We start from the raw sequence: 20923 nt of genomic DNA on the forward strand, positions 1-20923 counted from the left end.
AGAGCACCTGAATTACATTAAGCAAATTCTAACATATTTGAAGGAAAAAAACAGATAACACAATAATAGAAAGGGAATTCAATACCCTACCTATCAACAATAGATCATCCAGATAGAAAATCAGTGAGAAAGCACTGCACTTGAACTATACTTTAGACCTAACAGATGTATACAACCAGGCCAACTAACAGCAGCAGAATACACATTCTTCTCAAGTGCATACAGAACATTCTCCAGAATACATCACATGTAGGTCATTAAAAAAAAAAAAAAAAAGGTCTTAGCAAATTTAAAAAGATCAAAAAAACCCCAAGTATCTTTTCTGACTATAGTGGTATGGAACCAGAAATTAATAAATAACAGGAGGAAAGCTAGAAATATAACAAATATATGGAGACTAAAAAACATGCTCCTGAATATATAGGCCAAAGAAGAAATCAAAAGAAAAATCAAGAAGTATCTTGAAACAAATGGGAATGGAAGCACAACGTATCAAAAGCTATGGGATGCTGCAAAAGTAGTTCTAAGAGGAAAGTTTATTAAAAAAAAAATCCACAACAGATACACATATGGTACCACTACAGGAAAAATTCACAAATACCTACATCAAAACACAAGAAAGCATCAAGAACCTCACTTTACAGGTCAAGGCACTAGAGAAAGAACTAAGCCCAAATTTAGTAAAAGGAAGAAAATAAAAAATAAATGAAATAGAGCCAAGAAAAATAATTAAAAAGATCAATGAAACTAAGAGCTGTTAAAAAAATATGAAGAATTTGAAAATCTGAGCAGACAAGTATCATGTAAGGAGATTGAATCAGTAATCAAAACCTCCCAACACATACACAAACACAAACACACATACACACACACACACACACACTCCCTACCTCCCAACACAGAAAAGTGTAAGACCAGATACTTTCACTGATGAATTCTATCAAATATTTAAAGAGTCAATGACAGTCTTTCTCAAACTATCCAAAAAATTAAAGAGAAGGAACTCCCAAACTTATTTTACATGGCCAGCATTACCTGATGCCAAAGCCAGATAAGGAGCCTACAAGACAAGAAAATTACAAACAAATATGCTTGATTAATACAGATGCAAAAATCCTCAGCAAAATATTAGCAAACCAAATTCATTAGCACATTAAAGAACCATTCACCATCCAGTGGGATCTGTCCCTGGAATGCAAGGCAGTTCAACACACACAAATCAATGGATGACTGTGAGACACAGTAACAGAGAAAAAAAATCATGATCATATCAACAGATGGAGAAAAGGCATGTGACAAATACAACAACCTTTCATGATAAAAATGCTCAACTAATTAAGTATAGGAGAAAGACACATCAACACAACAAAGGCCACATATGATAAACCCACAGCCAACAGCATAATGGTGAAAGCTGGAAGCTTTTCCTCTAAGATCAGGAACAACACAAAGATAGATACTTTCACCACTCATAGCCAATCAGTTAAAAAAAGTAAAAGGCATCCAAATAAGAAAAGAAGGGAAACTGTCTTTGCTTATGAATGATATGATCTTATATACACAAAATCCTAAAGACACAACCAAAAAACTGCCAGAACGGACAAATTCAGTAAAGTTGCAGGATACCAAATAAACATACTGAAAACAGTTATTAGCATTAACAACAAAATATCTGAAAAAGAAACAAAATAATCCTATTTACATTAGCATTTAAAACAATACTTGGGAATAAATCTAACCAAGAAGGTGAAAGTTTTGTATGGGGAAAACTATGACTTTGATGCAAGAAACTGAAGAAGACACAAGGAAATGTAACAGTAATCTGTGTTCACGGATGGGAAGGACATTGTTAAAATGTCCATACGACCCAAAGCTATTTATAGATCCAGTGTAAACTGTAAAAAAAATCCCCACGGCATTTTCAAAGAAATAGAAAAAACAGTCCTAAAGTCTATATGGATCCACAAAAGACCCTGAACAGTCCTAAAGTCTGTATGGATCCACAAAAGACCTTGAACAGCCAAAGCAATTCTGAGAAAGAACAAAAAACCTGGAGGCATCACATTTCTTGATTCTCCAAGCCATCATCATCAAAATAACAGGCACATAGGTCAACAGAACAGAATTGAGAGCCCAGAAGAAGGAAAAAAAAAAAAAAACAGAAACACTCTGCATACAGAGTCAACAAATATTGACAAGGGAGCCAGGAATACTGGAGAGAGGACAGAAGAGCTCTTTAATAAACCGTGTGGGGAAAACTGGATGACCACATGTGGAAGAATGACATTGTGTCTCTATCTTATACATTCAAAAAATTAACTCAAGATGGATCAGACTTAAACATAAGATCTGATACCATAAAACTTCTACAAATAAACACAGGAAAAAACCTCCTTAAAATGGGTCTTGGCAATGAGTTTTTGGATATGACACCAAAAGCACAAACATCAAAAGCCAAAATCAACAAGTGGGACGACATCAAACTAAAAAGCAAAAGAAACAACAAAATGAGAAGCCACTCTACAAATGGGAGAAGATATTTGCCAACCACATAGCTGATAAGGGGTTAATAACCAAAATATAAAGAAACACATATAGTTCAATAGTATAAAAACAAACCATCTGATTTTAAAATGGGCAGAGGATCTAAGTAGACATTTTCCCAAAGAAGACATAAGGATGACAAACGGGTAAGTGAAAAGATGCTCAACGTCACTACTCATCTGGGAAATGTAAATCAAAACCAAAATGAGGTATCATCTCACCTTCAGCAAAGAGAGGGAACAAGTGTAAGGGTGTGGAGAAAAGGGAACCCTTATGCTCTGTTAGTGGGAGCATAAGTTGCTTCAGTCATGGAAAATCACATGGAGATTCCTCAAAAAACTAAAAATAAAACTACCATATGACCCAGCAATCCCACTTCTGGGTATATATCAAAAGAAAATGAAGATAGGATATCGAAAAGATAGCCCCCCTCCCACCTTCAGTTGTCCCCTAAGGAAATGCCACCTTCTCTAGAAAACATTTCTTGTTTTATCAACCATGAATCATCTTACCTATTTCCTTCTCACGGGGCCCACATCAGCGCCCTTATATAAATTTTACCTTCCCCACTAGATTAGAAGCACCTTGAGGGCAGGGCCAATGTCTTGCTTTCACAAAGCCTCTTGGCATCTAATAGGTGCTCTGAAAGTTTGTGAATGAAAGAATGAATGGTAACACAGGTTCCTCACTCAGGGTGGCCAGTGGGATTCAAAACAACAACAGTATTTCCTAAAGATCTGGGAAGGTCTCCCTGTGACCAGAGGCCCTCCCCAGAGCACTGCTGTAGCTGTCCCTTGGGACTCCTGCAGGACGGAGGGTGGGATGGAAGAGGGCCCAGGGCCCAGGTAGGATCTGCATATCACCGCCATGCCAGTCCTTCCCAGGGCTGTGGGTCCCGAGCACGCAGGGGGCAGGGAGGGTGGCCCATCTCTCCTCGGCAGCTCTGCCGTACCCAGGTGGCTCCTGGAAAACAGACAAAAATGGATCCTATACCTTCACCCTCTCACCATCCCCCATGCCCCTGCTGGCCCTCCTCTCTGAAAATAAGCTTTGAGGAACCTTGTCCCAAGGTGTTAAGTACTTCGGGGAAATGGCTAAGGAAGGCTCCTTTACTGACACAAAGGAGGTTTATTTCTCAGAGTCAAGGAGCCTGGCTCACGGGCACCACCCAGAAAACAGGCAGGTAAATGCTGATTCTACAGTTCTCCCTCAGGTGAAGGCAGGGATCTAACTTCTTAACAGGTGTGGCCAGTAGCCCGTTGGGGACCAGAGGATACTTTCTTAGTTCTTCTCTTGCTTCTCTTCTCTCAATTCTGCCTCCTCCTAAAACCCTGTCTTGGGAGGCAGAGAGCAGCAAAGTCCCAAGCAAAGGGGTTCAAGACCCCAGGGCCCCAAGCCAGTCAGCCTGGGTGGGACTCCCACATCCCCATTTGCAAGTTACATGATCTCAGCTTCGTTTTTCCGTTAACAAAACAGGAAGGGTAAGTGCCAACCTCCCGAGGACACCGTAAGGAAGTGAGTTGGTGATAAAGCTCTTAGAGCATCATATAGCATCTCGGGAGTGCCATGGTTTAAATGAGGATTATTTTTATTCCGCACTGCATCCCAGTCTTTTCCCAAAGAGAAATCTTCACATCTGTTTGGGTCCTTCCCATAGCCAAGCTCAGGCTCCTGCCTTGCCAATCCAAGTGGCTACTGTCTCAGTTCAGGAACTTGAGTTCTTCTTCCACTTCTCCCCTCCACATTCCAGCCACGGCAGCCTGGGCCTTACATGGAGCTGTGACCATCCGCCAGCTGGTATCTTCCAGGCAAACCTTCCTCACCTCTCAGGGCCACCCCAGCCAGCACCCGGCTGGTGCAGGGCTCCAAGTACGCTGCTTCAATAAACAGATACATTAGTCCACTAGGAGGTCATCCCATTGTCTTCTCTGCCACTCCCTCTAGGACACCAGGTATGGGGGAGTGGGGGACCTGCCAAAGCACAGGGACAGATACCCTGATCTCCTGCTAGGGAAAGCAAACATTTTTAAACCCCATCTTATATACAAATGGTTGCAACTTTTTAAGACAAACATTTCCACAAAGAACTCCTGGCTTATGTCAGGAAAAAGTTTTCAAGGAATGGGAGAAGACAGGCCAGGAGAGGGAAGCTTCTTTGCTCATTTAAAAAGCAACATGAGGGGCACCTGGGTGGCTCAGTCCGTTAAGCTGCTCACTTTGGCTCAGGTCACGATCTCAGGGTGTTGGGATCAAGCCCAGTGTCAGGCTCTGTGCTCAGTGGGGACCCTGCTTCTCCCTCTGCACCTCTCCCTGCTTGTGCGCATGCACTCTCTCAGGTAAATAAAATCTTTGAAAAATAAGAAAACAATAACCAAAAAAAAAACAAAAAAAAATTAAAAGCAACATGAAAGCAATGGTCGTAGCTGGAGAAAAACCCACAGGGAACAGGCAGCATTGCCCCCTACATAGTACCTACAAGTGGGTAGCAAACCCTTCTAAGAAAAGCTTCCTGGGGCAACAGGGTGGCTCAGTCCATTGAGCATCTATCCCTTGATTTCAGCTCAGGTCATGATCTCAGAGTCCTGGGATCCAGCCCTGCATCAGGCTCTGTGCCCAGCAGGGAGTCTGCCTAATGATTCTCTCTTTCTCCCCCCTTCCCTCTGCCCCTCCTCAAGATGACAACATATACCATTCTTGACTTTACTCCTCCCCACCCCCAAGAACAATAACAATTATTCATGGACAAGACACCACTGAAAGAATCCTAGAATATGGAGGTGAGGTTGAAGCACCAGAGAGACCAAGACAGATCGCATTAGAAAGGTAATTAGAGAAGTCGCTACACATTGACTGCATTGCCCCTCACTCAGGCTTGTGCAGCAGCACACCAATAGCCTACTGTTCCTCTAGAGGGAAAAGAGAGCCCAGTGTGGACATCCAGCTCCCCCAGCATTGTGGGCCCCTCCCTGAGAGCATCAACTCTTGCCCCATGGTGACTGTGGGGGATTTTGCAGGGCTTGACCACCTGTAAAGTCTAGAACCTGTAAAGTCTGGAAGAGGAGAATACTTTTCAAATGTGCATATACCAATGTCAGTAATCAAGGATTACAAAATATCAGATACAGGTGACACTGCCAAAGGAAACTAATAAAGCTCCAATAACTGACCCTAAAGAAATGAAAATCTATGAGCTGTCAAAGAATTCAGAATGATCCCCTTAAATTCCTCTTTTAAAAGTTTAGTGAACTATAAGAATACACAGAAAACTAAACCAAATTAAGAAAACAATGCATGAACAGAACAAGTTCAACAAAGAAAAAGAAACGATTAAAAAAAAAAAAAAGATATCCTAAAGTTGAAAAAATACAATGACTGAAGAATTTAATAGAGAGCTTCAAAACAGAATTGACAAGGCCAAAGAACCAATGATCTAGAAGACAGGATACTTGAAATTATCCAGAGAAAAGAAAAGAAAGAAGAATGAGGAAGAGTGAAGAAAGCATACAAGACTTAAGGAACACAAACAGAGGCGAGAAAAAGAGAAGAGAAAGAGAAAAGGACAGAAAGTATACTTAAAACAATAATGGCTACTAACTTCCCAAACCTGGAGAGAGAGATGGGCATCCAGATCCACGAGGCCAAAAGGACTCTAAATAGGTTGAACCTGAATAGGGCTACACTGTGACACATCATAATTAAAATGTCAAAAGTCAAAGACAAAGAACTATGAAAGCAGCAACAAAAGAGAGAGAAGTTACACACAAGGTAATTCCCATAAGACTACCATCAGATTTCTCAACAGGAACATTTCAGGCCAGGGATGATATATTCATATTATTCAAAGAAAATGAAAACTGTCAGCTAAGAGTTCTATACCTGGTAAGTTGTCCTCCAGAAATGAAGGAGAGCTGTACTTTCCAAAACAAAAGCAGAGGGATTTCATCACCACTAAACTTGCCTTCCAAGAAATGTTAAAGGGAGTTCTTTAGTGGAATTAAAAGGATGCTGATTAAGATCATAAAAACGTAAGAAAGTAACATAAAACTATCTGGTAACAGTAAATACATAGTCAAAAGTAGATTCTATAAAACAGTAATTGTGATGCATAATTCATTTACAGCTCTAATTTAAAAGATAAAAAATAGGGTACCTCGGTGGCTCAGATGGTTAAGAATCTGCCTTCAGCTCAGGTCATGATCCCAGGGTCCTGGGATCGAGTCCTGCATCCCTGCTCCTTGGGGAGCCTGCTTCTCCCTCTGCCTCTCTCTCTCTCTCTCTCATGACTAAGTAAATAAAATCTTAAAATAAATAATTAATTAATTAAAATAGTAGTAAAAACAACCATAATTACAATGTTATTGTTTCACAATATAAAAATATGTAAACTTTAACATTGGTAACCTAAAATGTAAGGGAGAGCAGAAGTCAAAGCATAGTTTAGGAATGCTATAGAAATTGCTATCAGTTTAAAATAAGCTGTCATAATTCTGATACTTTATGTTAGCCTCATGGTAACCACAAAGGGAAAATCCATAGTTATCACCACAAAAAATAAAACAAAACAGAAAAAAATGATAAAGAATACCAAAAGACACCAAAATACAAAAACACCAAAATACAAAACGAGACAGTAGGATAAGAAACAAGGAGCAATGGATCTACAAAACAGCCAGAAAACAATGAAATGGCAACAGTAAGTCCTTACCTATCAATAGTTACTTTAAACATAAATGGATTAAATTTTTCAGTCAAAAGACATAAAACAGATGAACAGATTAAAAAAAAGAAAGAAAAACCACAGGACCCAATGATATGCTACCTACCAGAAACTCACTTTAGTCTTAAAGATACACAGGCTGCGAGTGAAGAGATGGTTAATGATATTTCAAGCAAACAGTAACCAAACAAAAACAACAAAACAGGGGTAGCTGTACTTACACCAAACAGAACAGATTTTAAACTAAAAATGGTAAGAGACACAGGTCATTACACACAGATAAAGGGGTCAATCCATCAGAAAGACATAAAATGTAAATATTTATGCATTCAACATTGGAGCATCTGAATAAAACAGAGGATAAAGGAAAAACAAACAGCAATACAATAATTATTGGAGACTTTAATACCTCACTTTCAACAATGGATAGATCATTCAGAGAATCAATTAAAAAAAAAGTGGATTTGAACAACAGTATAGACCAAATGGACCTAACAGATATACAGAGAGCATTATTATCCTACAACAGAATACACATTATTGTCAAGTGCCTATGAAACATTTTCTAGGACAGACCATACACTGGGCCACAAAACAAGTCTAAGAAAATTCAAGAAGATTAAAATCATATCATGTATCTTCTCTGAACACAATGGTATGAAACTGGAAATCAGTAACAGGAAGAAAACAGGAAAATTCATGGATAAAAGGAAATTAAACACCACTCTCTCTCTTTTTTAAGGATTTTATTTATTTGACAGACAGAGATCACAGGTAGGCAGAGAGGCAGACAGAGAGAGAGGAGGCAGCAGGCTCCCTCCTGAGGGGAACCCAATGCAGGGCTCGATCCCAGGACCCTGAGACCATGACCTGAGCCAAAGGCAGAGGCTTAACCCACTGAGCCACCCAGGCACCCCTAAACACCACTCTCTTAAACAACAAATGGATCAAAGAGGAAATTAAAGGGGGGAATAAAAAACTCTCCTGTGACAAACTAAAATGGAAACACAACATACCAAAACTTATGTAATATGTGCAGAAAGCAGTTATAAGAAGAAATTTCACAGCAACAAGCACCTACATTAAGAAACAAGAAAGATCTTAAATAAGCAATCTAACATTTTAAGAAACTAGAAAAAGAAGAACAAAGTAAACCCAACATTACCAGAAAGAAGGAAACAATAGATTAGAGCAGATAAATCAAATAGAGAATAGGAAAACAATAGAAAAGATTAATAAAACTAACAGCTGGTTCTTTGAAAAGATAAACAAAACTGATAAAACTTTAGCTGGACTAAGCAAGGAAAAAAGAGAGAAGACCCAAGTCAACAAAATTATGAAAGAAAAAGGAGACATCACAACTGATACCACAAATGCACAAAGGATCATAAGAGACTACTGTGAACAACTATTCACCAACAAACTGGACAATCTAGAACAAATAGAAAAAATTTAAAAAATATATAATCTTCCAAGACTGAATCAGGAAGAAACAGAAAATCAGAATGGATCCATACTAGTAAAGAGATTGAATCAGTAATCAAAAATCTGCCCAGAAAGAAAAACCCAGGACCAGATGGTTTCACAGTGGCTTTTACCAAACATTTAAAGAAGAATTAATGCCAATACTTTTCAAACTTAAAAAAAAGGAAACATTTCCAAACTTATGAGGCCTGACCAAAAGTAGAAAAGTATCAGGCTGGAAAGCCTGGATACCAAAGCCAGGAAAGAACACTATAAGCCAATTCTCAAATTCTCAATAAAATACCAGCAAACCAAGTTCAGCAGCACATTACAGAGATCATTCACCATGACCAAGTGGGATTTATTTCAGGGACAGAAGGTGATTTAACATATGCAATCAATGTGATGCACCTTATTAACAAAATGAAGGACAAAAATCATATGATCCTCTCAACAGATGGAGAAATAACATTTGACAAAATTCAAAATCTATTCATGATAAAAACTCTTAACAAATTAGGTGTAGAAGGAATGTCCTCAACATTACAACGGCTATATATGACAAGGCCACAACTAACATTATGCCTGATGATGAAGGGGTGAAATCTTTTTCTCTAAGATCAGGAACAAAAACAAGCATGCTCACTCTCACTGCTCTTATTCAACATAGTCCTGGAAGCCCTAGCCAGAGTGATCAGGCAAGAAAAAAAATAAAAATCAGGAAATTGGAAAAAAAAAAAAAAAGTAAGTAAAATTGTCTCTATTTGTAGATGACATGATTTTATATATACAAAATCCTAAAGACTCCATTTAAAAAAAAAACTAGATCTTAGCAATGAATTTGGTAAAGTTCCAGGATACAAAATTAACATACAACAATCAGTAGCGTGTCTATACACTAACAATGACCTGAAAAGAAATAAAGAAAATGATTCCACTTGCAGTAACATCAGAAACAATTAAATATTTAAGAATAAATTTAACCAAGGAGGTGAAAGAACACTAAACACTACAAAAAGACACTGATGAAAAAAGATAAAAATAAATGGAAAGGTATCCTGTGTTCATGGGCTGGAAAACTGAATATTGTTTACCTTTCCATATTACTCAAAACCATCTATACATTCAATGCTATCCCTATCAAGATTTCAATGGCAAATTTTACAGAAGTAGAAAAAAAAAATCCTAAAATTTATATGGAAGCACAAAAGACTGAATAGCCAAAGGAATCCTGAGAAAGAAGTACAAAGCAGGGGCATAACACTTCCCGATTTCAAGCTATATTATAAAGCTATAGTAATCAAAACCATGTGGTAATGGCATTAAAACAGATATAGAACAGCAGAACGGAAGTGAGAACCCAGAAATACATCGATCGGTGCCTATACAGTCATACTGAGAAGGGAGCCAAGAAAACTCAATGGAGAAAAGACAGTCTCCTCAATAAATGGTGCCGAGAAAATGAGTTTTCATGTATAAAAGAATGAAAGACCGCTATCTTTTTCCACTCCCAAAAATTAACTCAAAATGGATTAAAGACTTGAATGTAAGCTCCTTCACGGTATACTCCTTGACACTCGTCTTGGCAATGATTTTCTGGATAGGACACCAAAAGCATAAGCAACAGAAGCAAAAATAAACAAGTGAGACTAAATCAAACTAAAAAGCTTCTTCATAGCAAAAGAAACAATCAACGAAATGAAGACAACCTACGGAATGGGAAAAAATATTTGCAAACCATATATCCAATAAAGAGTTAACAGCCCAAATACATGAGGAACTCACACAACTTAGCAGAGAAAAGAAAGAAATGTAACAATTAAAAAAAAATGGCAAAGCACCTGAATAGATATTTTCCCAAAGAAGTTATACAAAGGGCCAACAGGTACATGGGAAGGTGCTGAACATCATGAATTATTAGGGAAATGCAAATCAAAACCACCGTGAGATATCCCCTCGTGTCTGTTAGAATAGCTATCATCAAAAAGACAAGAGATCACAAATGCTGGTAGGGCTGTAGAGAAAAAAGAACCTTTCCCATTCTTCTTCAACCCCAGGAAGTCTTCATTATTAACAGAGGCAGTTTAAAGAACTACCTTCCCGAGGAAGGACTGTGGCATGGCCTTGACTGGGCCGTCCTGCTCCGGGTGACCCTGGACTTCGGCTTAGTCTCTGCAGCCTTGTCACTCCAGGGTAAAACGGGAGCATCATTTTCCTGATGAAATAGATTCCCCAGGTGTCCACAGTGTTGGGCACTACAGTTCAATAAAAAGACTGAACATTTCCTATCAAATCTAATTACTTCTTTAAAACATTAACTCCCAAGACACTATAAATGTAGTAAAATGTGTAGAAAACAAATTTCATGGTAACTCTTGTGTATACTTAACAAAACCACGTTAAAGCACATTGTACAGACCAATCAGTGAGACCCTGCTGGTTTACCACTTCTGTTCTTCACCTGTTCGACCTTGAGCACAAGCCCTGGGGGGGACACCCCTGGACATGGGCACCTCCATGTTCTCCAACATTGTCACACATCTTCTAATTCTGAATTACCACCCCCATTGAAAAAAAAAAAAGAATCCTCAATTTTTCTTCACAGAAGAAATTATTTTATTCCATTTTTTAAAAGTAAGATACATATATTTATTCTTTGCCTGGCAAAAGCCATTTTCCCATGGGTCTCTAGGCTCTGCCTGGTGAAGTTAATGATGATATGTTAGAGGAACCTGCGGCCTCCAGGAGCACCCACTTCTGGCTGGAAAAACATTCACATGATCAAAGCAGTTCCTGTAGCAAAGATCCACAAGTTCATTTTATCCTGAAGACCATTCTGGTTTTGAAGAAAGGATTTACTTCTGAAGATACTTTAAGTTTATTAATTGAACCCAGGGCAAATCGTTCCCCACATAGCTGAGAGGAGAAAAATGAGAAGCCCATTTCAAGCACTCTACCACCACACTCCCTTCCTCTTACGTGACAAAAATCTTCTCAATTCATCTCTAGGCCTGCTGTGTCCAGGGACATAAACCACCTCCAAGCTCAGCATTTGTGCAGTCTTCCTCCCTGACGGCAGGCTCCTCCGAACCACGTAAGACCACTTCCACTCTTCCACGGGACCAAGATGGCCTCCAGCCAAACAGGCCTTCACCCTCACCTCATGTACCCCTGCTCCACCTGCAAGGCCTGAGGCTGACCCAGGCCTCCCTTGAGCCTCCCACATGCAGCAGCAGACACCTGCTGTGTAGATGGGGAAACCTCGGACTGATGGGAGCTTGTGGTTTGGTCTTTTAACATTATGCGCTACACTATATAAAGTGTATTTAGCCAAAGAAAAACACTGAGCCCGATTCTGGGGCAATGGCTCTAGACTTCCCAAGATTAGAGTCAGGGAAGCAGCAGGAAGCACGCCTGTTCTTCCTGTACCTCTTTTCTAGGTACTTCCAGGGGCTGCTGCTCTCAGCAATGCCAGACTGGTGACCGTTCAGCCTTAGATGTGTCACATGTTGAGACCTTGGCGATAGGCACTCCTCTTCCTCTCTGCACCTACTCATCTCCAGACACTGGGCAGCACGAATTCTTCCCAAGAATGCTAACTTGGGTAATCTGGTTAGCCACCGCAGTGGGGATGCTCCTCAGAGGAAACTGAGCAAAAGCCTCCAAATGATCTAGCCAGGAAGTGCTGGCCATACCATGCAGCAGCTTAAAGCAGGCCTGGGTACCCCTAAGTAGTTCTAGAAGTACAAGGTACACACCTGCCATTTACTCAATATTAGAGCAATTCGGATTCAGGAATGTTTTGATCCTAGAAGTGACGTTGCCTCAAAAAGGTTAACTGGTGGGACAGATATGAAATAGGGCTTATTATAATTCTATCTGTCATACTCCAAAACAGTGTGATGTTCACTGCTGCTGGATAGCACCTTTGCCAGGGAGACAAAGAACACCACGTGTCATGGCAGAGGACACTGCAAACAGCAAAGTGACCAAAGCTGACCCCAGAAGCTCCCACAGTGACGGTCCAATGCTACTCCTCAACTTCCAAACACTTTCAATTTGGGGGCCCACGCAGTGCCAGTCCACTATATACCTTCAAGAAATGGCATGTATCACATGCAAATGTCTCTCTTGCTTGACCTCCTGGATGTAGGGGGCTGGAGGGGGCGTGTTTTGGCTCCCACAGCCTTGGATTAGGTCAGCCTATTCCCCGGGGTCAAATGTTCTAGAGAATACAACGGCGGCTTCTGAGACGTGTCCGTAGGTCATAGAAAAGGAAAGGCAGCACCCTAGGACATGGCCGATGTCAGGTGATCCACATTAAGAGGCTGAATGCTAACACTGGCCTGATTCTTCAGAAACAAGAGCTAGTTCCCTGCCCGGGTGGTTGGACTGAACTGGCTGTCTGCAGAGGGGACAGTTGGCACTGGAACTGCTAATCTGGGGGCTTGCCCTGGAACTGCACTCATGCTCATCGAGCCATTGGGGACAGCAGTTGTGTTCAAGCTACTGGGGATCTCGCCAGTAGCTTGTATTTTAAAATAGACCAAGTAAAACACTGGTAAAACAATCCCAATTAGAAGCATGATAAAAACGGCATTCCACCACTGAATTCCACAGTCTGCACCGTTCGTGGGGGTCTTCGGAGAAGTAGGGAGCAGCGGCTGATTGGAGGTCTCTACAGAGTAACTTTCATTTAAAAAGATTTCTGACTGCACCACGCGCTCAATATTCTGGTCAATGCCCTTAAAGAAATCCGTCAGTGGGCTGGAGAGGGCACCGGCGCCTACAGCTGCTCTATCTGGGTCTGGCTGCTCCTCGAAGGTCACTCTGGTCTCTGAGGATGGGCTCAGGAGGGGTCTGAGTTCTTTGTGGGTCTCTGTTAGGATCCCATGATTTTTCACTGGAATCTTAATAGATTTCAAAGCATATAAGTCTTGTTCTCTGATGAAGTTGTTGACTTTCTTGATATCTGCGACCTAGGAAAGCCATGAAGACAAACAGCACAAAACATGTAAACTCCTTAGAATGACTATCCAAAAAGTCGCTCTTTCTGGAAGAGGATCCAAGCCCACCCCGCTTACGAATCTGATGAATATTGGAAAACCGCACCTAGGCACAAAATTAGTTTAGCCTGAATAAAACTGTTTTTTGGCTTTAACTCAGCCTGAATGTATAGCTTAATCATCACGTTTCCATACAGATTTACAAGTCTGAAAAACATAAGATCAGTTTTGGAAGAGTATCTTGCTAATTCAAAGTGTGACCGCAACAAAATGTTTTTAGGTGAAACCCAACCACGGCAACTTAAAAAAAGCTTATAGCCCTTTCTACTTCTTCTAACTTTTGAGGCAACAGTGCCCCCGTCTGGCTGACTTCCCTCCCACATCAGAACCCAATTTAGTAGCTGATTATATTAGGGATCCCCCAAACACAAAGCCTCAGCCAGCTCCACACTCAGAACCTATTTTAACTGTAATAATACTTAAAAAGGTATGTCCTCGTGCTTCTACCATGTTTTCTTGCCCAGAAGGGCTGTATGGCACATAAAGTTATCTTTTAAATAAAGGGACCTAGGGGCAATACACTTTGAAGATTTCGCAACATTTATGATAATTAGAAACATATAGAAAATCATGAATCAAGCTGGAAAGTATGGACTGAAATCTGTTGCAATTTTAGGACTGGAAGAGAAAGGAACAGCACTATGAGTTTTACAGAGTTCGTGACAAACTCCTTCCACAGTCGAATCTTGAGAGGGGTGGTGCAGACTGTTAAGTCAAAGAGAAACCCTCCCTCAAGCTAATGTTTGGAACTTACTTGAAAGCATTAGAGGTGGACCTTAAGATTTGACTCATTAGCCCACTAACTAGAGTGTAAATACAGCCACAGACCTTTAGATAATACCTAATTCAAATCAATCATCTCTATTATTTCACTTATTGAGCAACTGTTTTTATCATCTAATTGAATTGAGGTGGCAGACATTTTTAATCGATCACACCTGGAAACTAAACCATAGGTGCTTGAGACCTGTTTGTCTTTGCCCTTAGTAAATTAACGCCAAATTTATATTTACCTTAAATTGGAAAATTGCTTATTGGAAGCATTATATATAACGTCTTCACAGATTTATTAGACATCAGTATTCCCAGAAGCCCACTGCAGCCACTCAGTGTGGGGTTGGATTCATTTTCAGCCCATGTTCTATAAGCCACACAGTATGCCTACAGAAAAATCTCAGTACAACTGAGACCATAGTATGTCCCTAGAGACCAGCCTGTTTATTTCTTCTGGGAAATACAACATCCTATACAATGTGTTTAACCATTTGAACCTTCTTAGATAAATGACAAGAAACTAAGGAGGAAAAGGTTTCTAAAATATACTGGTTAGATAGCCTTAGGGGAGGCCACAGAAATTTATAACACAGTGTCATTAGCAAAATGAAATAAATCGTTTCAATCTAGGAGAAAATGCAGCAATTCTATAAATACTTTCCTACTTACTTTGCCATGTTAATCACTCTGAATGCTAAAAACATAATTAAAGAGAGAAACAGGGTTATATAGATACACAGCGTATAAAGGCTAGATCATGCAGTTCTAAGAGAGGACATAAAACTTGACCAAACAAGCTATAACCAACAAGAAAGGGTCAGAAAAAGTGAAGCAGCCAAAAAAGCAAGCCTACCAAACAAATCTTAGATAAATTCTGCCGGCATCTTTGACCCTAGTAGGTCTTAAACAAAATGTGCTCGGGGGGGAAAAAAAAAAAAAAAAGTTGGGGGAGGCGGAGGGGGACACCTGGGTGGCTCAGTTATCTGAGCATCTGACTTTTTTTTTTTTTTAAGATTTTATTTATTTGAGAGAGAGAGAAAGCACAAGCCAGGGGGAAGGGTAGAGAGAGAGGAAGAAGGAGATCCCCACTGGGGCTCAATCTCAGGACCCCAGGATCATGACCTGCACTGAAGGTAGGGCCCTAACTGACTGAGCCACCCAGGTGCCCCTAAGCATCTGGCTCCTGATCTCAGCCCAGGTCTTGATCTCAGGATTTTGAGTTCAAGCCCCCCACTGGTCTCCACACTAGGTGTGGAACCTACTTTAAAAAAAAAAAAGTTTCCGAAATTCAGTTTGGAGGGACAGGGAGAGAAGTACTTTGGAGAGAGGGAACTGCTCCAACATGTGAGATTCCTCACCCTCACGTTTCATGATCCCAATCATGATCAGAATTGAAAGTACTCCCACCTGCCTTCCATCTCTGGCTAGATTGGAGAGTCCCTTCCGGCTACAAGAGGCCTCTCCAAACCACCTCTGGGGGGTCAGGAAGGGGCAGCAAGGGCCTCCACCCTTCAGTGCATTGCTCTGTTCCTCTAAGTACACAGGAGTCGAGGGAGAGGTGGCACCTTCACCTGCGGGGTTTCTTACTTTGCAGCCATACTGAAGAGCGAGCTTGTTGAGGCTGTCCTCCTGGGCCAGCTCCCGCTGCAGCAGCACCACGTCCCCTGCTCCTGGCTGGTGAGGGTGGTGGGCACCCTTCTTCTGGCGCTCCTTGCCCCGGGGCCGCAGAGCCACGCGGTGGGACTCTTCCTCAGAGGAGTCCCCCGAGTCCCCACCACCGTTCTCAAACATGTAAACGTGGCTGGTTGGAGTCCTACAGACAATGGCTGGGCCTTGGAAGGTCTTGGTTAACACTTCCTTCTGCCTCATGTTCTTAACTGAAAACCAAACCCCATGGTTAATTCCACATAAGGCACATTCATTCCTCTGCGGCTACGTTAAAGAGAAGTGTCTTGTTAGAGATTACACTTTTCCCTGATCATTGCAGAGACACCATCAGTACAAAAAACAATGTGTTGTACGCTAGCTGAGACGGGGTGAGAGACAGGTGTGTAAAAAACAGCATTTCCCCCTAATTGCATCCCTTTTCCATAGAAAACGAAAGAATCCCTCCTTTCCCCCTTATTCCTCATCCATCCATAGGTGGTGTCCCCCCCAAACCCACACAGATAAAGAAACTTCTCTTTTTGGTCTCAGGGGTAAAGACGCCGCCGGGATCCTTGCAATGAGAGGGAAGGGCTGTTCCAGCTTCCTTGCTCTGAGGATCTTAACTCGCAACTTTTGTACAGAACAATTCTGGTTCACTACTTTACGCACTCCAGAGTACCCTCGCCAAGAAGGTCAAGACTAAGGGCACTTGCTTATGAGAACTATGAGAATAAAAGACTTTGATTTCCAATACCGAAGGCTTGAATTACGTTGTATGTGGGCCAAGATGGGCAGAAAATTCCTGTCGAACTACGAAATCCGTCCAGTTTCTCACAGGTCCCCTTGCCTTCATTACATCCCACGCCTGGTTTTTATTTTCACCTCCAGCCAAGTGCAAAAGCCACACCACCCGCTTTCTCCTCTCGGAACGGTCCGAGTGAGGTTCCAGACACCAGAGCTCAAATGCGGGGAATGACAGCCTCGGAACTGCTGGCGTGGGGCCCTTCGGAGCCCAGGGGAGCGGCGCCTTCGGGGACAGCCAGGGTCCCCCCCCGCGCGACCGTGCCGCCCACCGCCTCCTGCCCGCACCCTACGGACCCGCCGGCCCGGAGGAGGGAGGCGGAGGCTCTCCCCGTCAGAGCTCAGGGCCTGCCAGGGGCCCCGGCGGCTCCAAGGCCTCAGTTTCCCTCTGAGCCCTTTCCGTGCAAGAAGGGCGGTCCCCACACAGGCGCTGACAAAAAGAAAACGGGGCGCGGCCCGCTCCTGGGCTTAGATGGGCGGGACCCCAACATTCCACACAGGCACGACCTCCGACCTCTGCCCTCCACCCCAACCACCTCCGGCCAGCCGCAGACCGTGGCGGTCGCCGCCCCTCCGGAGGCAGGAGGGCGGCTCGTACCCGAGGCAGAAGCGTGGCCCACCCCTCTGAGCCGCGGCGCCGCTGATGGCCCGCGCGCTCCCCCTTCCAGGACCGCGGCCCCTCCTGCCAGCCCCGGTACCTCAGCGCCCGGGATCCTCCGAGACTCGCCGCCGCCGCCGCGCCTGCTGATTGGGCCCGAAAATCAGCAGGTCTTCAGGGGGCGGGGACGGCGAGGCAGCCAATGAAATCAGCGCTGCGCGGGCTCTGGAATGAGCCGGGCTGTGCCGAGGTCAGAGCAGGAAACGCGGCCGGGGGGCGGGGCCGTGGAGGGGCGGGGCCGCGGAGGGGCTCCGGCTCCCCGACCGCCCCTCCCTTCGCCCCGCCCCCCGCCTGCCACCGCGGCACCAGCTCGTCCCAGCTGCGGTTTTTGCTTCGGCTGTAGGCTTACCACTGATTCCCAGCTTTCTGCGGAACCTCAGCTTTCTCACCTGTACCAGAGGCCTTTGGCCCCGCCCTCTGTGTCAACTGTGTAACGAGGGGGCAGATTCCTAGGAGAGTGGGGGCCACCTGCTGAGGCGTCCCGTCCTTTGTACTCTGGGTACAAAGGAAGTGGCAGCATTAAAATCCAAATCCTAAGGGGTCTCCACATCCTGAGCCCTTACCACCGCAGGATGAATTTGTTCCTCTCCGCACACGAAGATAGAAAAATGCCCCAGTGTAAACCATGGAACCACGACAACACGGACCACAAACACCACAATTTACCCAACGTCGGTGGCGGGGGACTCCTTAAGCTTAATAGTGGTGGGGGAACATTCTAACACACTAAAGTACAAAGGTTTAAAATGGCCACGCCAAAAAAGAAACCTTAAGAAGCCAAACCGTAGGGACGCCTGGGTGACTCAGTTGGTTGGGCAGCTGCCTTCGGCTCAGGTTATGATCCCAGCGTCCTAGGATCGAGTCCCGCATCGGGCTCCTTGCTTGGCGGGGAGCCTGCTTCTCCCTCTGCCTCTGCCTGTGCTTGCGCGCTCTCTCTCTCCCTCTCTCTCTCTGACAAATAAATAAATAAAATCTTAAAAAAAAAAAAAAGCAAACCGTAACCAGGGGAAAATAAATGCAACAAACACCACAAAAGATTAAAATCCTTAATTGAGGCAAACCTCATCGAATTAATGAGAAAGTCACTAACAGCCCAGTGGGTGGGGCGCATGAGCAGACAATCCACCAAAGTATGCAAATGGTTAATGGGGGGTGGGGGGATGACATCTCAGTAGTTATCAAATTAAACCACAAAGCAAAACGATTAAAATAAGATCTCTCCCTTTTATGGCTTTCCATCCTACTTAAAATAAAAGTTGAATTCTTTATCTTGGCAGACAAAGGCCAGGGCATTCTCTGCCATTTACTCACTCCTTTTATCCACTCTCCCCTTTTTTCTGGCTTTTAAACACCCAGCTCTCCCACACCTGGCCCTTCACAGGAACATACTTCTCTCAGCTGCTGGCATGGCTGGACCTTCTGACCCCCAGGCCTCAGATAAGTCCCTTTCTCAGGTAAGTCCATATACCTAGATGCTCCCCCCATGCTCTGTCAGGACATTCCGTTTCTTCTTCCCACTTCTCATTTGATGGACTTGTTTTATTGCCAGAATCCACCTGTCCCTAATTATCGTCTGCTTTGCTCACCACAACCTGCGTCCAGTTCAAAGCCTATACTCGGTAAATAGTGGCTCAACAGGCAAGACATTAAGTGACCTGACCCTGGGTACAAAGGAAGTGGCAGCATTAAAATCCAAATCCTAATATGTCTGACTCCAAAAGCCCTTCTGTCAGCCACGGCTGTCCTCCTGGACCAAAGGGCTTGGTCATGGCCTGGTGGATTTGACAAGTCGAGGCATCAGAATGTAAGAATGTGGTTAAAAGGGAGAGGAGTCCGATCAGAATCTGCAAAGCTGAATTAACTTTTGATTAATTAGCCACTCTCTGATCTTTCATTCAGCATGTCCAATAAGAAACAAATCCAGATCAAGGAGAGATTTTATTCAAAAAGATTATTGCAGGGGGGGGGGGGAAGATTTGCCATGAGGAGAACCCTCTGACTATGAAGTCTGCAAGCACCTTAACAGTTGGGCAGAAAGGGCTTTTCTTTTATAGAGAGGAGTAAGTAAGGCTAAAAAGAACCAGGTGTGGGGAAATAGGACAAAAAGGGGTGGCAGAATTGGATAACAGATACGAGAACGTTCTACTGAGGCCAGCCTATTCTCAAGAGGGACTGTATGCTGCCTCAGGCTGAGGGTGGACTGAAGTCCATTCAGGGGCCTAGATGAAGGAGAGCAGCTCCATGGAATGTTGGTTAACAAGCATTTTGTTCTGATTGATCAGTGGGGACAAGAGGCTCAGCTAAACATTCATGAGGCAAAGAGAGAGAATTTTGAGGGTTTGTGTCTGGCCTTGTCATAGGTCAACAAGGAGGGCATCCGTGAGTCTTATTTAAGTCATACGGGGAAGGAAGGGGGGGTTCTTTGCAATAAGTCATTTTCCAGAAAACAGTGGATGGGTAGGGATGGGGAGGTCTTAACCTTCACCGTTTTCCAGGAGCACAGGACGTCAGTAAATCTCAACATTGTCAAGTTTCTGTCTATGGATCTACCTCCACTTGTCAAACATTGGAGAACAGCAGCAAGCACTCATGGGGTTTACACTTCAGAAGATGAGACAAGACAAAGATATACACAGAAAGGGCATTGCAGATTATGTGAGATTTGGGGAAAATAAAAACTAGGTCATTATCTCTTAACAAAAATTATCTAAACTTCTTAAAGGCAAAAGGATTCGTTGTATGTTCTTTCAGTGTTATGCTGGAGCTTGGTTAGCAAGCCCATCTAAGGAAAATCTGATTGTCTATGCAGCAGTTCTTAAAATGTGATCTGGGAGTCCTGGGGAGCCCTGAGTCCTTTTCATTAGGTCTGTTAGGTCAAAACTATCTTCATACCAGTGCCATCATCATTTTCCTTTTTTTTTTTTTTAAGATTTTATTTATTTATTTGACAGACGGAGATCACAAGTAGGCAGAGAAGCAGGCAGAGAGAGAGGAGGAAGCAGGCTCCCCGCCGAGCAGAGAGCCCCACACGGGGCTTGATTCCAGAACTCAGGGATCATGACCTGAGCGGAAGGCAGAGGCCCAACCCACTGAGCCACCCAGGTGCCCCATCATTTTCCTTTTCCATTTCATTCTCTCTTAATAGACATAAGTTAGGTAACACAGATTAAGTCTATATAGGGTACAAGGCAACACAATACTCCTGGGAGATAGGTATTATCATAATCCCCGAATTGCAGCCAGAAAAACTGA

At 43.1% G+C, this 20923-nt stretch overlaps 1 protein-coding gene across 2 annotated transcripts; it reads right to left on the reverse strand.

Moving 5' to 3' along the window:
• Positions 1–11325: 11325 nt before the first annotated feature.
• On the reverse strand, positions 11326–17756 carry LYSMD4 (LysM domain containing 4). 2 transcript variants are annotated; one of them, XM_080809187.1, is made up of 3 exons: positions 17712–17756; positions 16153–16442; positions 11326–13704 (listed from the first exon to the last, which is right to left on the reverse strand). In XM_080809187.1, the coding sequence occupies exons 2-3, from the start codon at positions 16432–16434 to the stop codon at positions 13093–13095; spliced, it is 894 nt and encodes a 297-aa protein (XP_080665313.1). In that variant the 5' UTR covers positions 16435–16442; positions 17712–17756; the 3' UTR covers positions 11326–13092. The 2 variants fall into 2 exon arrangements, with proteins under 2 accessions (XP_080665313.1, XP_080665314.1); XM_080809188.1 differs by lacking the exon at positions 17712–17756 and adding an exon at positions 17612–17700.
• Positions 17757–20923: the final 3167 nt, after the last annotated feature.

The sequence above is a fragment of the Martes martes genome, assembly GCF_963455335.1.
Source record: "Martes martes genome assembly, chromosome: 7".
Taxonomy (NCBI): domain Eukaryota; kingdom Metazoa; phylum Chordata; class Mammalia; order Carnivora; family Mustelidae; genus Martes; species Martes martes.

Excerpts from the sequence above, each read along its gene's own strand:
- LYSMD4 (XM_080809187.1), bottom strand. The coding sequence starts at position 16,434 with ATGAGGCAGAAGGAAGTGTTAACCAAGACCTTCCAAGGCCCAGCCATT. Across the intron at positions 13,705-16,152 it reads CTCTTCAGTATGGCTGCAAA|GTCGCAGATATCAAGAAAGT; the intron begins GTAAGAAACCCC and ends TGGCTTTCCTAG.